This window comes from Sminthopsis crassicaudata, chromosome 5 (assembly GCF_048593235.1).
Source record: "Sminthopsis crassicaudata isolate SCR6 chromosome 5, ASM4859323v1, whole genome shotgun sequence".
Lineage (NCBI taxonomy): Eukaryota > Metazoa > Chordata > Mammalia > Dasyuromorphia > Dasyuridae > Sminthopsis > Sminthopsis crassicaudata.
Genome location: NC_133621.1, coordinates 127,900,078 through 127,915,153, shown reverse-complemented (window position 1 = coordinate 127,915,153; position 15,076 = coordinate 127,900,078). Strand labels below are relative to the sequence as shown.

Below are 15,076 nucleotides of genomic sequence, written 5' to 3'. Positions count from 1 at the left end.
GAACAAAATTAACAAAAATGCCTGATTCTCTCCTGAAAATTATAAGATGTTGCCAATTCTTTTAGCTTTCATTTCAATTTCAGTCAGTGTTTCAGAGAGTAATTCTGAATTCCCCAAAATAGATTCTTACTTTGAAAGGATTCATTATCAAGGTCAGCTGAATTAAATTGGAGCTAAAAAAAAAAAAAAAAAAACAAAAAAAAAAAAAAAAAAAACTATTTGTATTGTATGTTAGTTTATTAGTTCTTATCCTTGTACTAACATATTCGATTTTAAAGATAAGTATAATTCTGAAAAAAATGCTTATCTTCAGAATCTTCTAGAATGTTTTGTTACAATTAAAATATTTGTTGAATAATTTTTTTAAAAATTATTCAATTAATTCAAATTTTTAATTTAAAAATTATGTCAATTATTTTAAAAACATACCACCATATATGGTTATTTTCACATATGATTTCAAAGACTATTTTCTTTTTTTATGGTGATATCAACTTTATGGAGACCAATAGAAAAGAAGGTAGAGGGGGAAAAAAAATCAAACAAAATTCTGGATTTAGAATGGGGGAGGTGGAAATTCCAAACTCTAATTTGCATGGGAATATTTTAAAAGCATAATAGTGATAAAGTAACCTGTAAGAATAAGTTGACTTCTCTTAGTTTTTCTATAATCTCTTGGTTTGCTTCTTCTTTAATTTTCTGTTTAAATTGCTCTACTTGACTGTACTCTAATTTGATAATTTCTAAGTGATACTTAAGATAAAATACTAGTTCTTCCAACTCTTTATTATTCTTTTCCAGCTTGTTATATTTCTTTTGCAGATATTTCATATAAAGTAACTCTTCTTGAAGACTTCTGTTTATTGATTCCAACTGTTTACATTTTAAAGATGTTGCTTTCAATTGCTGTGTAAATTCTTCAATCTGTTTGTATAAAATATCAGTTTAGCAATTTACACAAGTAACTTAAAGGTCTTCCAACTTTAATACTAACTTAAGATTATTAGGGTTAAATTATTTTAAATTCAGTTGTAATGAAATGTATTATCCTTATAATACAGCTATAAAATCTATTTCCTTAAATTACCTTATTTAGGTAAATTTACAAATCCAAAACAAAGTTAAGATTGAAACAAGGAACCATGAAATTATATAAGTAGCTTTATAGTCTGTATAATCTATATTATGACTTGATCACATATTGTTTTTTGTGTTCTCTCATTTTTTTTATGTGTCTTTACTGTCCAGCTTTGTAGTACTTTGAGCATATATCAGGAAAATTCACAGTAAATGGATATCAACAAATCTTTCTTAAGTTATGTGAGGCCTAAAGCAACAATGAGGAATTTGGGAAGAAATGAGATTCCTTTTCATCATTCAAATGAGAACACTGATTCTATGGTGATAGACATTACTGAGAAACAAATAAATTAATGCTAATTTGATTATCTCTTGGTGAGGTTTGAAAATGATTGTTCTTACTTAAAATGACATAGCTTTCCTTTGATTTCAACATAAATTGTTTTTTTTCTTTTGAAATTTAGGCCAATGAAAAATTTAAATTTATTATTTATCTTAATATTAATAAAGTTTAAAATAGTTCACATGAATAGGAATGCATGCACAACTTGAAGGAGAACTAATCTTTCCTATTTCTTATTTTCTACAGCCCACAGTAATATTATTAGGATAAGTAATACATTTCTTCTATTTTGGCACACCAGACCTAGCTCTAAGCATTCCTATGTTGAAATGTCTACAAATATCTTCTAATGTTAGGCTATAAAACTGTTCTCCAAATCTCTTTGTTTTTGCCTGAGATGTTATCTGTATAAACTCATATTTTGTTATTCTTCTTGAATGGTATCTATTGCTTTAGATTATGAGTTTATGACTTATTATGATCTGCCCTCTTTTTATTTTCCTTTAAAGGTCTTCAACTTTTCCCTTCTCAGTGGTCTTCTCTATCTTAAAAACAAACATATAGTCCTCTTTATTTGGAAAGTAGGCTCTGTGCCTAACCTTCAATTTAGAATCTAGGAATTTTTTGGGATGGCGTAAAGCACCAAGAGCTTACACGGCTGCCCAAGATCACACAGCCATTCATGTCAGAGGCAGAATTTGAATTCATGTTCTTCTGACTCTAAAGCTGGCTTTCCAACATAGTACTTTTATTTCCATGAAATCTGGATTACCTTTCTACTAGTCTCCTGAAACTGCATTCTCAATGTTCTATCTGTACCCCAAAACCTTCTTATCCCTTGACTTTTTTGCAACATAAAAAAGTTTCTCTTCTATGATTTAGTCATTTATTACTCCTGTAAATTTCCTCTTTACAATATTTTTCTTTGCTCTTATATTCAATGGCTACTAGCTTAGTCCAGCTTCATAATCTTAAGCAGAGGATCATAAATTGAGGTGTCAAATTCTTTGTCCAACTTTCTAATTTTGCAGATTTGGAAACTGGCACAGTGATATTAAGTGATATTAAAATATTAAGATAAACCATAATCCTATGGTTTGATAAAAAACAAACAAACGAAAAAAACTCCTAAAGAGTCTTTCGGTTATTTTAGCTTTACTCTTAGACCAATCCTTACTACAAGATACTAAGTTAGTCTTTACAAAACACTGTTTAAATCATATTAATTCCTACTCAAGAACTTATGAGATTGCTATAGTTTATCATATTGAGGCTAAACTTTTCTTATCTACCTTTCCTTTTCTAAAATCTAACCTTTTCCAACTTTTACTTATATATTTTTTACGACAACCCTCCTCATACTATGCTTTTGCTCATGCAATTTTCCTAAACTGCTTTGTTCTTGTTCTGTCCTCTCACTACTGATATCTTCCCAAACCTCAAAAGCAACTCAAAGTTCTATCTTTTTTGATACAGCTTCTTGTTATCTTGCAACAATGAGCTCTTCCTTCACTATATTCTTTTGTTATTTTTGTCTGTGGTATACATTAAGCATGCCATTCCAGTTAGTTTCAAATTTTTTTACTACTACCCACTTTAGTTCTTTATTATTTCAGTATCAATGCTGATATATTATATAGGGACATAGCAGACACATCATAAATATATTTTTAATGCTACAGTTGGGAGAGCTGACTTGATATGAGAATAAGAATAAGCAACTGGAGAACACTCATTTAGAATTGTAGACTATTAGAAGAAAATGGGACCCTAGTGATGAATTACTACATCATTTTATAATGAGTAAACATTATAAAGACAGAAAACCATTTGTCAAGTTATATAGACAGCAAGGGGCTGAGCCAAGATGAATTAAGATTTATTTTCAGGCTTTTTGGATTGTTACTTTCTTTTTTAGGAGCTTAATATATGAAAAATCTCTATTTGTTTAATGAATATAAAAAAAAATGAACTGGTAATAGTAGCTTTTGAGTCATCAGGCAATGATTCCACTTTCTAGGTTTTCTATGAAGACTTAAACAGAAAAGAGAAATAACTGCCAAAAAAATAAAATCTGTCTTCTACAAATTAGTGCTACACATTGGACCAGGCATCTGGTCTAATGAAAACTCACATGTGACTATTGAGATTTGCCCACATTGAGCACTAGAATGTTTTAATTTGATTCATTGTTCTAATTAACTTAAACAAATACTCAATAAAATATGTTATTTATTAATAATATGGACATTATTTGGTAAGAAGTACAATTATGACAACTAATGTGATATCAAACAATCACCAAAATGCTTTAGAGCAAGACAACTTTACCATAATCATGATCAACATGGGATCATTCTTTAATTCTTTGGAAAACGTGAATACTGGCTTGCAACTTCATTATAACTTTTTAATCTGACAATGTAATGCTAATAAATTTTTAATTTTATATGTAAAAAGTTTATCCCTTCCATAATATAATGATTAACACCAATAGCATCTTGAATCAATGTGACTATAATTAGATATCAAATGACTGGATTTTTAAAAATTAAATTAAAATTTAAATTTACAATGAAAAATTCTTACCATATTTTATTGCTTAAAAAAAGGAAAGGTGTTTATAAAATGAGAAAAAACTAAATCCCAGAGCTGACTTACTGAAGCAAAATCCTGAATATTTTTCTTAATGTTCTCAATTTTGTCCACTTGCTGTTTTACTGTAGTTTCTAACTTGGCATTTTCAATTTCAAGCCTAAAAAAAATAAATATATTGTCAACAGTTTAATTCAACAAGTTCTTCTTAAGGTTCAGGGACTTACTTGCAAGTCTTCTATCTATCAATAGAAGGACAGAAGTAAAAATGGAATCAGTCTTCAAAGAGATTTTATCTTATAGAATGAAAACATCTAGAGGTAAATAAATGTGTGATGTATATTTGAAGTAAAGATAAAATAATTTAAGAAAGGAGTTAAAAGAATTAATCCAGAAAAGTCTTATGAAAGAGGCAGTCCTTTTTTTGGATTGAGTTTTAGGATTAGGAGTTAGGGATTGTAAGAAGTGGAGCTGTGGAGGGAGAGCATTTGTGGAATAAAGAGTCAGTCCATTCAAAGTCATAGAGGCTGAAGATAGAGTAGGTGGAATCTGGGAACAAAAATCAAGAAAAGCAGTACTTCCTTTTTAAGGAACTTACATTAAATTTGCATGTATCCATTCCTATCTTCATGACATGAAACAGACAAATATATTCTAGTACATTCTCATATGTACATGATCAGCATATAAAGTCAGTATTTTGGAGCTATAATTTCCTACATGTAGGAAAATATTGTCCACCTATTCAAACCTGCAACTTGAAGTTTTCCAAAGTTGTGTATCAGCACTGAGAGATTAGTGACTTGATCAGGGTCATATAGTCAGTACATGTCAGACCCAGGATTTGAATCCAGCTCTTCCTGACTCTAATATTACTCTCCTATTGGACTTGGTTTGTTATGATTGTTTCTGGAGATTATGAAGCCAATCACTTTTCTGTTTTACAGGGATTTTGATAATTCTTTAGATATACTTTCTTAATGTTGTTAATCTATACCATATTAGCAATTGGATATGAAAAACATTATTTTTGAAAAGAAAAAAAAAACCCAATAAGGCACAAATAGCTAACACTTTTTGAAGGGCATTTTTAGGAGCTGAATGTATAGCAACACATGAAATTTTTATTGGAATAGGGAGTTCCTGATGAGGAAACTCTTCCTACCAGTGTGTATCTGTGCTAGTTCTGCAACATATACAGCTGTTCACCAATGTGTGGGGAACAAAATGACTTGCTCAGGACACACAGCAAATAACACGTCAAGCATACAATGTGAATTGAGATTGTTGTAATTTTTAGGCAGGTTTTCCATACATTGAATTACACTGCTTCTACTCTAGTTCTTAAGGGGAAAAATCGATAATTTGGCATGGGTTAGATTTTCAAGGAGTAAATTATATTGCTTGTCCAAATTCTGCTGATGATTTCCATTATGTTCAAAGTGCAGCATTTGAATATATTGATACTTTTTTGGAATATTTAATCCAATCTATAGCTCCATTCATCACCCCTGAAACTCTGAGGACTCAAATCTCCTTCACTAGCCACCATTAGGATGTAAATTTTCCTTGATGGCATAAAAACTTTGCTTTTGGCATTGATATCCACATTCATAAAAAAACTTTTAATTAAAAAGAAATGATTGCATTATGCTATATTCTGAATATATTATGCTTATCATTTTTATTTGTTCTAAAAGTAGTCATAGCACTAAATTAAAGAAAAATATTTTTACTCTTACTTTTCTATATGTTTTTTTAACTCCTTAATAATTTGCTGTGACTGTTCCTGCTGTTCTTGAGATTCTTGTAGCTATAAAAATTCCAAACAAAATGTCTCAAGTTTTATAACTTTAGAAATAAAATCCCAGTTTCATACTTAATTAATGATGCTTGTTCATAAGTATTAAATTTTACCAAACTTTTCACTAGTCCATCAAGTAGTAGCCAATTGTATAGACAAATCTATGCATTTTTATATTCCAAATGTCAACTTTCATTTTACATGGGCATATACATCATACTTTAATATGTAAAAATTTGATTACATCAGTAACATAAGAAACTTCATCAGTATAGATCACAGCCATCTATAACTATAAATCCTAGAGAGTTGCCTGAGGCAAATAGACTTAAGAAACTTTCCTGGGGTCTTGTAGCTAGTAAACCTCAGAAGATGAACTTAATTTTCTTAATTCCAAACCAATATGCTACACACCAAAGTTATCTCATGTAAAATGATCAAAGTTCTGCTTGGTGATTATGAAGTTGCATACTGAAAGTCTTGTATCCTTTGGAAAAGTAGACTTCAAATGTAGTATTCAATCATTTATATTCATGCAATTATCTAGGATTCATGTTATTAAATTTAACTGTTTAGCACATGTTCTTCCAACAGAAGTTGTAACTCAGGAAATTTGTATTGAATACTGTTTTCAAATTGGGAAGAAAAAAATTGGATTAAGTAACATCTGATTTAATTTCCAACCACAGTGATCTTCCCCTTTTATAAATACTTATGCTACTTACTGACATACTGTTTATATGCTAACTTTCCCTATTTTGTATAGGCTTTCAAGTGAGACTGCAAATTCTTCAAGGATAAAGAGCATAGCTGTATTACACATATTCTTTTTAATGTAGTCAGAACTTCATCATAGTATTAATTCATATAAGTGACATTCATTAGTTAATGGATTAAATGTTGAAAAAGGAAGAAACAATACTTCCTCCTAATTTTTGCATAGTAAAAAACTTGCATGATCATGAAAAAAAAGAAAGATGAAAAATGGTGCGTTTGCCCCAATTAACTGAGCTAATTCATATTGCTAAAGATAAACTATAATTTATTGCTTCCTTGCTACATATTGTAAGGTTCAGTCCACACTTATTTTCTAAACTGAAGCCTGAAGCCAAATGCTTTTTTCAAAGTTGATATTTTAGTCAATGTGGAAAAAGAATGGAAAGGAAACGAAGACAATGAGTGATGGGGAATTACTTGGGAAAGAACTTATTTTGTTTCAGTACTCATTTCTGAAACCCAGAAATATTTTTCAAGCATAAAAATTTGAAAGAAGTTTTCAAAAGAATGAAACTGGCACTAATAATATACCATTTCTTAGTTAAAACCATTATACTGAATTTAACAAGGTAAAAGTTTTGTTTTTCAGCATTAGGTGGTGCTTATCAAAATATGGGAGACACTGATTACTTTCATTTATTACTAATTATACTGGCATTTATATTTCTGGAGTAGAGAAACAAGTATTTATTAAGTCCCCACTTTTTTTCAGGCACTATGCTAAGAGCTTAACGATTATTGTCTTAGTTGATTCTCAAAACAACCTTGAGAGGTAGGTGCTATTGTTATCCCCATCCCACATTTGTGGAAGCTGAGAAAGATTAAATGACTTGTCCAGGATAACAGCAATAGCATCTGAGGCCACATTTGAACCCAGGTCTTTCTAACTCTACACACAGAGTTCTATCCAGATTTTTTTTTTTTTTTTTTAGTAGAGAAATCCATCATCATCAAAAATTCTTATGTTTGGTTGCTTTAGCAAAGATTTCTATTACTTTATCACTGATAATAGTTATCAGGCTGAAAATGTGTTTTAAAGGATATCAGAAATAACCATTTCTATAGCTTTGGCTACCATAATGAACAACATACCCATAACTGCTTATAAATGTAGGAAAGCAACATAACATAAAGGAATACATTTTATAGGGAATTTATATAGGGAAAGGGTATTTAAAAGAAACACTTTAGGAAAATTTGAATGTGAAACTATATTCTATGGCTTAACTTCTTTATTATAGTTTTAAATGATAATAAAAAGGATAAAATAATTTTATATTTTTCCTATTTTCCTATCAAGGGATTATGGAAAATTAAATATTTATAAAAAAATTCAGACTAGAAAGCAATGCAAAGTCATTTAGTCCAAATATTACTTTGGAGTAAATCATATGAATGAATCCAAATGGATTTTCAATATAATTTTTAAAGTTATGGCAAAGTCATCAAATAAACATTTAGTTAGTACTTAACAGGTACTTCTACTTGTAAGAGCTGTTGTAGCAATTCAATGAAATAATATATGTAAAGGGCTTTCCAACAATAAAGTATGAAACAATTTATTTTTATTCTTGGAAAAAAACCTCATTCCTTCTGTGTGAATATATAAGCATCTCAATTTCAGGATACAAAGGGTAAATGTGGTAGGCCTTATTCTGTCCATTTAAATGAAGGCACAGTGCTCAAGAACCATATAATATTGGCAAAAAATAAATGTTAACACTAAAAACACTTTTCCTTAATCAATAGCAAATTACTGATTTTTTTTCATACATACTTTACTTTTGATATGGTGTACCTCTTTCTGTAGTTTTCTCTTATCTTCCAAATTATTTTGAAAATGTGATGTAGCCTCTAGTGAACCTTCAGTCATGGATTGTTTTTTTAAGGAATCAGCTAGTTGTTCTTGAAGCTGCTTTATAGTATCCTGATAGAAATATGTCCATATTATTTCTGCTACTGATTTCATAAATAAATATTAGCTTTTATGAAATAATATACTTTCAAAATTAATTGATATATTTTCATAAGCAAGATAATTTCAGGAATATATTTATGCTTATCATAGATTTAGAATTATTTTGAGGGACTGTAATTCAACTACTTCATTTTGAAGATAAGGAAACTAAACCTCAAAGAGATTAAATCAGTTACTTAAAGTCATAAAGGTAGTAAGAGGGAAAAGTATTTGAAAAGTATCTGAGCTTAAGTTTCTGCTCTCTTCCTGCTTGCTCAGTATTCTCATCATAGAACATTACATTCAGTCTAATTTTCCCTTTCCACTTTTTTGAGAATTATATGACACTTTCAAATCCACATGGGGATAAAACTATGTACAATTTACACTGAAGGTGGGAGAATGGTGAAGAGAAAAATATATAGCTTCTTATACCTAACAGAAACATTAGGGGTTTGTCCCTTGCATTTTTTTTAAAGAAAAGTTAACAACCTTATTTCTTTATACCTGGCCTTTCAAGAATGAGGACAGCTTTATGAAAAAGATGCATTTTCTTTCCTCTTATAGTTTGCCTTGGAGAATGATCATATACATCAATATGTTTGTCAGGCTTGATAAAAGTACTTCAAGTCTTTGTTTTAATGTGTTTGGAGTGATTGTTAGCTATTATTCATATCTTCAACTGTCCTTGCCAAGCCTTCAAAATGGAAAGTAATTATGCTCCTAGTTGCAGTTAAGGGGCAAAAAAAAAAAAAAAAAAAAAAGGGGGGGGGGAAACCTATAGAAAATATGGCAGCTCTCCCATTCATGAATACACAGTGTGATGCAAGGTCACTGCTAAAAGGAAATCATTTCATTTCATTCTGTAACCTAGTAGGAATACCAACAATACATACATTGTATGTTGTAAACTTAAGCACATATGTATATGTACATATACAGATAAAAATACATACTTGTATATGTTATATATTTATATAAACTTGATATGCTATAAAAAAGTTCTGTGCATTTTCACTATACAGAAAGAAAATTATTGCATAAATAATAGCAAATTAAATTAAACAGCAAAAAATAAATAAAATTTTCTATTTTATTAGAATAAATATCTTAAATCTCTTTTAAAAAATAAATTCAACTAAAGTATCATAACCTTTTAAAAAGTAATAAGCCCCAAAAAGCCAGTGTAAAATTGGGAAAAGAAAAATTGTCATAATCAATTGAATTACTACAAATAAACAAAATTCCATCATGAAATAAATAGATTCAAACATGTGATCATAAAGACAAAGACTAAGAATAAATTTTAAAAATATTTTATATGAAATTGTTACCCAGTACAATAATTGGTAGGTCTGCCATTGCATATATCAAAAAGAAAATCACAGATAATAAGAACTGCTACTAGAATGTAAAAAAACAAAAAACAAAAACTATCTTCAACAAATGAAAGGCAGTGACCCCAAAAATTACAATTCTGGACATTAAGCGTATTAGTAAAATAATGAAAAAATACCAGATAAATAAAAAATATACAGTGAGGAATCAGAAAGGTATTTTTTAAAATGACTTCATTAACACAAAAAAATTAATGTTTAATGAATAATCACTCTCTTTGAACAGAGTATCTGTCCTAAATTTTGAAAGGAAAGTAGTTTCTGAAAGTAGTAGATCTGATCTTCTGATTTCATTAAAAATATGAGTTAATGATTAATATTTCCAAAATAAGTTCAAAGAATTTTGAATTAAAATTAGATTAATAAACATATTTAAATGGTTTCAAAAAAAGTAATTATAATCTCTGTGTCTCCATTGAGAGTTCTAATTTGAATTGTTATATTACTCCAGGATTTTGTTTAAGTTTTACCATCTTAAATGATTTATTGCATTGCAGAACTAAAATGGATTATCAAACATATTATTAGAATTATAAACTTATTTATTTACAAGTGATTAATTCTACACTTATTAATCAATACTCTTGCTTTTAAAATTTCATGGACTAGCTATGCCAGGATTTTTACAATGAAAATTAATATCATCTACTTGTTTAATATTAAAATTTCTAATTTATCTTGATCAAAATAACTTTGAAAATCATTTCAAAAAGTTAAATGCTTAATCAAATAATATCATTTAAAGACATACCTCTCTTTCTGCTTTCTCATTTTCATATTTGCATATTTGTTCTCTTAAGTGGTTGCATTCATTGATTAACTCTTTATTTCTCTCTTCTACCGCAACAACATGTTTTTCATTGTCAGCACGAAGTTGATTAAAGAAATCCTTAAATTGTACCTGGACATTGTTTAATGTCTCTCCTTCAACCACATCTTTGTTTTGAGCATCTTCAAGCTGTTGCCGAAGCAAGATATTTTCACTCTGGATTTGGACTAATTTTTCTTGAATGGATTCTTGTTTGACAATATATTTGTCCAGCTTTTCATTATCCATTTGATTCTTATGTTTAAGTTCTGTTGCTTTATATTGGGTTTGTTTTAATTCTCTCTGTACACTTTCTAAAATTACTATCTTTTCTCTGAGGGAATCACGTAGTTGATATAACTCATTTTCTAATCTATTAACTTTACTTTCTGCTTTAGAAAGTTCCTGAGAAAGGACACCATTATTATCATTTAATTTGGCCTGTTCATGAAGCCATTCATCTCGTTCTCGCTGGAAGATATGTTCAAGGTCTATTTTTGATGTCTGACTTTGTTCATGATCAAGAATAGCAGAATTTAAACGTGAATGGTATGCTTCAATTTCTTTCTCTAGTTTCTCTCTATTTTGTTTTTCATCCTCCAACCTGGAGTTCAATATTGCATTCTCAGTAGTCAGAACATTAACCTGTCCATTGCACTGTAATACTGTTTCTCTTAATGAGGCTTCTTTCAGTTTTAATTCCTTTTTAAGCTCATCATTGTTTTTTTTAAAAATTTCATTTTCTTCAACATATCGATTTTCTTTTTCTTGATTCTTAATTTTTAATGTTTCCAGTTCAAGTTTGAGCTTTACAACTTCATCCTGTAGGGCTTGATTTTCATGCAGTAGACATTTTTCTTTTTCATGGCTATCAGGAGCCTAAACACAATAAATAGAAAAAAAATTTGCTCCTCAAAATAAAATTATGCATTCTAATTTTTCCTCAGTAATTACAAACAAATCTCTAGGTGCCAAAAATTATAATGTATTCAAAGAAAAAGTAAACTGAGTAAGTTTCACTCACTTATTTCACATTTCTATCAGATTCAATTTTTCCAAAGAACAAGCCTTAAAAGTAACACAATCAGATGAGATGAACTTTACTCTTTAAAAACAGATGGTTATTTCAGTTTATGATTATAGAGCAAATATTACAAACCGTATATTTTTAGGCACCTAAATCTGTCTGTCCTTCAGCATATTTTATATTATTTCCTTTTCTATATCCATTCTCTCTCACACTGACTTTTCATAATGTTATGATAAAAAATAAGAATAAGTATTATATTTTATAGGACTTTTAAAGCTTAATTGTTTTTGATATATTATCTCATTTAAGCTTTGCAACATTCTTATGAGGAAAATAGTATTATGGCCATATTGCAGATGAGGATATCTGGTAGGAGAAGTAATTAAACAACCTGCTCATTGTCACACTACTAGTAAACTTAAGAAGCAGTATTTGAAACCAAATCTCTTCAGACTTCAATTCTAATTTTTGCAATAACGAATTTCCTATTAGGTGCTGAAGATATGCAATTGTCCTACATGTAGAGTTATTGTCCTGGCACAATTATTTTCATTGCAGAGCAATGAGTGATAATTGTCTTCATATTTCTTAGTATACATCTTTAAAATAAGCTGTTCTCTTATACATTTGTAGTATTATCATAAGAATAGCTGATTTGAAACTTTTAGAGGTTATCTAATTTAAATCTCTCATGTTAGAGATGGCAAAAGTGAAATTCAGAGTGCAATCAGTAAATGAAAACCTAACCCTAATCATCATGTTTTAAAGGAATAATGAAAGAATCATTGAGACCAAGTAGAAAATGTTGATGTTGTACTCCCATTTTGATAAAACTGTTCAGAAACATTTGGCCTTTCGAGAATGGGTGGAAACTGCTATGTCTTAGAGGCTCCATCCTATGAGATCCCTTTTATAAATCCAGGAGGAAAGTCAAATAGGTGACACCTAGGTTAAAAGCACTCCAATCTCCAGAAACCAAATGATTACTAAATGCCAACCACCATACTCCCTCTGCCATACTTCAGACTACTGTTAAATGAAAAATTCTAAATTTGGTATTTAATGAACTTATGTTTTTATCATGTTGAACAATATTGAATACGAATAAATGAATCCTTATAATGTACACAGATTTGAGAAATCTAAATGAAATGTATTCTTTTCCAATCCTTTCATCCCTTCTCTTTTATAAAACATGGGAAAGACAACAGTGTGAAACAGACCAAAATATTATGTGTATTATATAATAAAGGGAAAACAGATGAAATCACTTAATTAAAAAAGAAAAGTGGCTTGTGTTTTAGTTGTTTTAGGTCTCCTATCTGGTTGCATTCTTTTTTTCTTCTTAAGGTATAGTGAAACTGATGAGCTGCCCCCTTCCTATGGCCAGAAAGGGCAGGGACATTACTGAGAACCAGGAATATTTTCAGTAGGGTTATGCATAGCTCTCTGGAGGGATCATTTAATTCACAGAACAGAAGTAACAAAATAAACCAAACAACCTGTGCTGATTTTGGTCACCATATGTGCCATTGCTTGTTTGTTGCAGACTGATTTCCATCAACACCAAGGACAGATGACAAATATGTCCAAAAATGAAGGAGAAAAATCCTAACTTTTAAAATATGCAAATAGATTTGAAAATGAATACCTCAGAACTCATTTTGGAAGCTTCTATTTCTTTCTGCTTCCAAAGATGATTAGTCAAAATCCCATATTGCAAAACTCTGGCATTCTGCTCCTGAGAAAGTTGTCTTTGAGCATCATTTCGCTCTTCTTCAACCTGGAAACAATTCCAAAACATTTTAAATTATATTTTTCTTTAGAACCATAAAATTAATAATTTTAAGTTGAATGTAGAATATGAAAAAGAATGGAAAAAAGCTGAAAAAATTTAAATAGGCTATTGAAAATAAAAAGCAACAAGAAGAAATTTCAGAATTCTAAAGTGATTCCAACAATTATTTAGTTCAATCCATATCCCCTATTATGTACCTGACCCTTAGTAGACGTTACTTAGTCTTAGCTTGAAATCTTTGCAGGTAGGAGAATACCATATTTCAAGGCAACTAATTCTCTTTATGAATGGTTCTATTTGTTAGCAAATTCTTCCTGACAATAACCCTAAAAATGTACATTTTTGCAATTACTATCCATTGCTCTTAGTTCTGTCTCTTAAGCTTAAGCAGAAGTTTAATCTTTCTTCTACATGACTGTCCTTTAAAAATGTGAAGACAATTGTCATGAGCCACTAGTTTTCTTTCCCCTAGGATGAACACCTTAAATTTCTTTAATAGATCCTCATATGTCATGGACACAAGGTACTTCCTCATCCTCTTTGTAATCTTGCTTACTAGTGGCCATAATTCTGTAGTAGCCACAAATAAACAAAATAGTACAGGTAATGTCTGATTGGTTCAGAGTACAAGAGATATTTTTACCTCCATACTTTTGGAAGCTATGCTTCTCTTAATGTAATCCAAAATTAACCTTTTGGCTGCCAAATAATAGCATTGATTCAAATTAAGCTTTGAATTCATTAAAACTCCTACATCTTTTCAGATATATTTTCCCCAACTTATAGTTGTGATTTCTTTGCAGCTAAGTATAAAACTTTACATTCATTCTAACCCAGTTTCATCTTCTTAATAGGTTCAGTCCAGGGCTCTGACCTATGCAGATTTTGCCATTCTTCTTTTAAGAATGGCTTAGATAATTTTAATTGTGTAAATAAATGCTAAAGATCCTAGAGAATAATAAACTGTTTTAAAAGACTGAAAAATGTGTGATACAAATGTGTGGAATATAAGGAACAGAGAAAAGGGAATGAATTTGCAATGTCATTGGCATAGAGATCTTTCAGGTAAGGAAACTCCCTCTACCAATATAATTTGACATTTCCACTGGAAATTATAATTATAAGAGAATTGATGGAGGAGAATTGCTAGATTCCCCTCCAGCACTGAATTTGTGGGCAGCTTTTGGGGAATTCACCTCTGGGTGGTCAGTGAAATGGCTTATACAGTCAAGATAATTTAGTGCCAATTCTTCCCTGTCACTTTTATCATTAACTATATCATACTTATTCTCTATTGGGAGACAAATTTTTAAAGTATTAGTTCCACTTACCCTTATTATGGCTATTTAGGTTGTACCTTTACATTAAAAAAGCTAAAAAAGGAAAATTTTAAATCTTTTATATATGAATGAATGCATCAAATTTACTTTTAATACACACATAAATACTACAAATCCTTATTTTAGGAATAAAAAGATTACAATATT

General features: G+C 29.8%; 1 protein-coding gene across 2 annotated transcripts in view; it reads right to left on the bottom strand.

Moving 5' to 3' along the window:
- LOC141543250 (coiled-coil domain-containing protein 144A-like) overlaps positions 1–15,076 on the bottom strand; it is a 76,696-nt gene that overhangs the window by 9,533 nt on the left and 52,087 nt on the right. For both annotated transcript variants that reach the window (XM_074268190.1, XM_074268191.1), the window contains 6 exons: positions 13,443–13,574; positions 10,705–11,640; positions 8,377–8,526; positions 5,761–5,831; positions 4,085–4,178; positions 634–924 (listed from right to left, as the gene is read on the bottom strand). In XM_074268190.1, the coding sequence (XP_074124291.1) occupies positions 634–924; positions 4,085–4,178; positions 5,761–5,831; positions 8,377–8,526; positions 10,705–11,640; positions 13,443–13,574 (1,674 nt within the window). The remainder of the gene's footprint in view (positions 1–633; positions 925–4,084; positions 4,179–5,760; positions 5,832–8,376; positions 8,527–10,704; positions 11,641–13,442; positions 13,575–15,076) is intronic.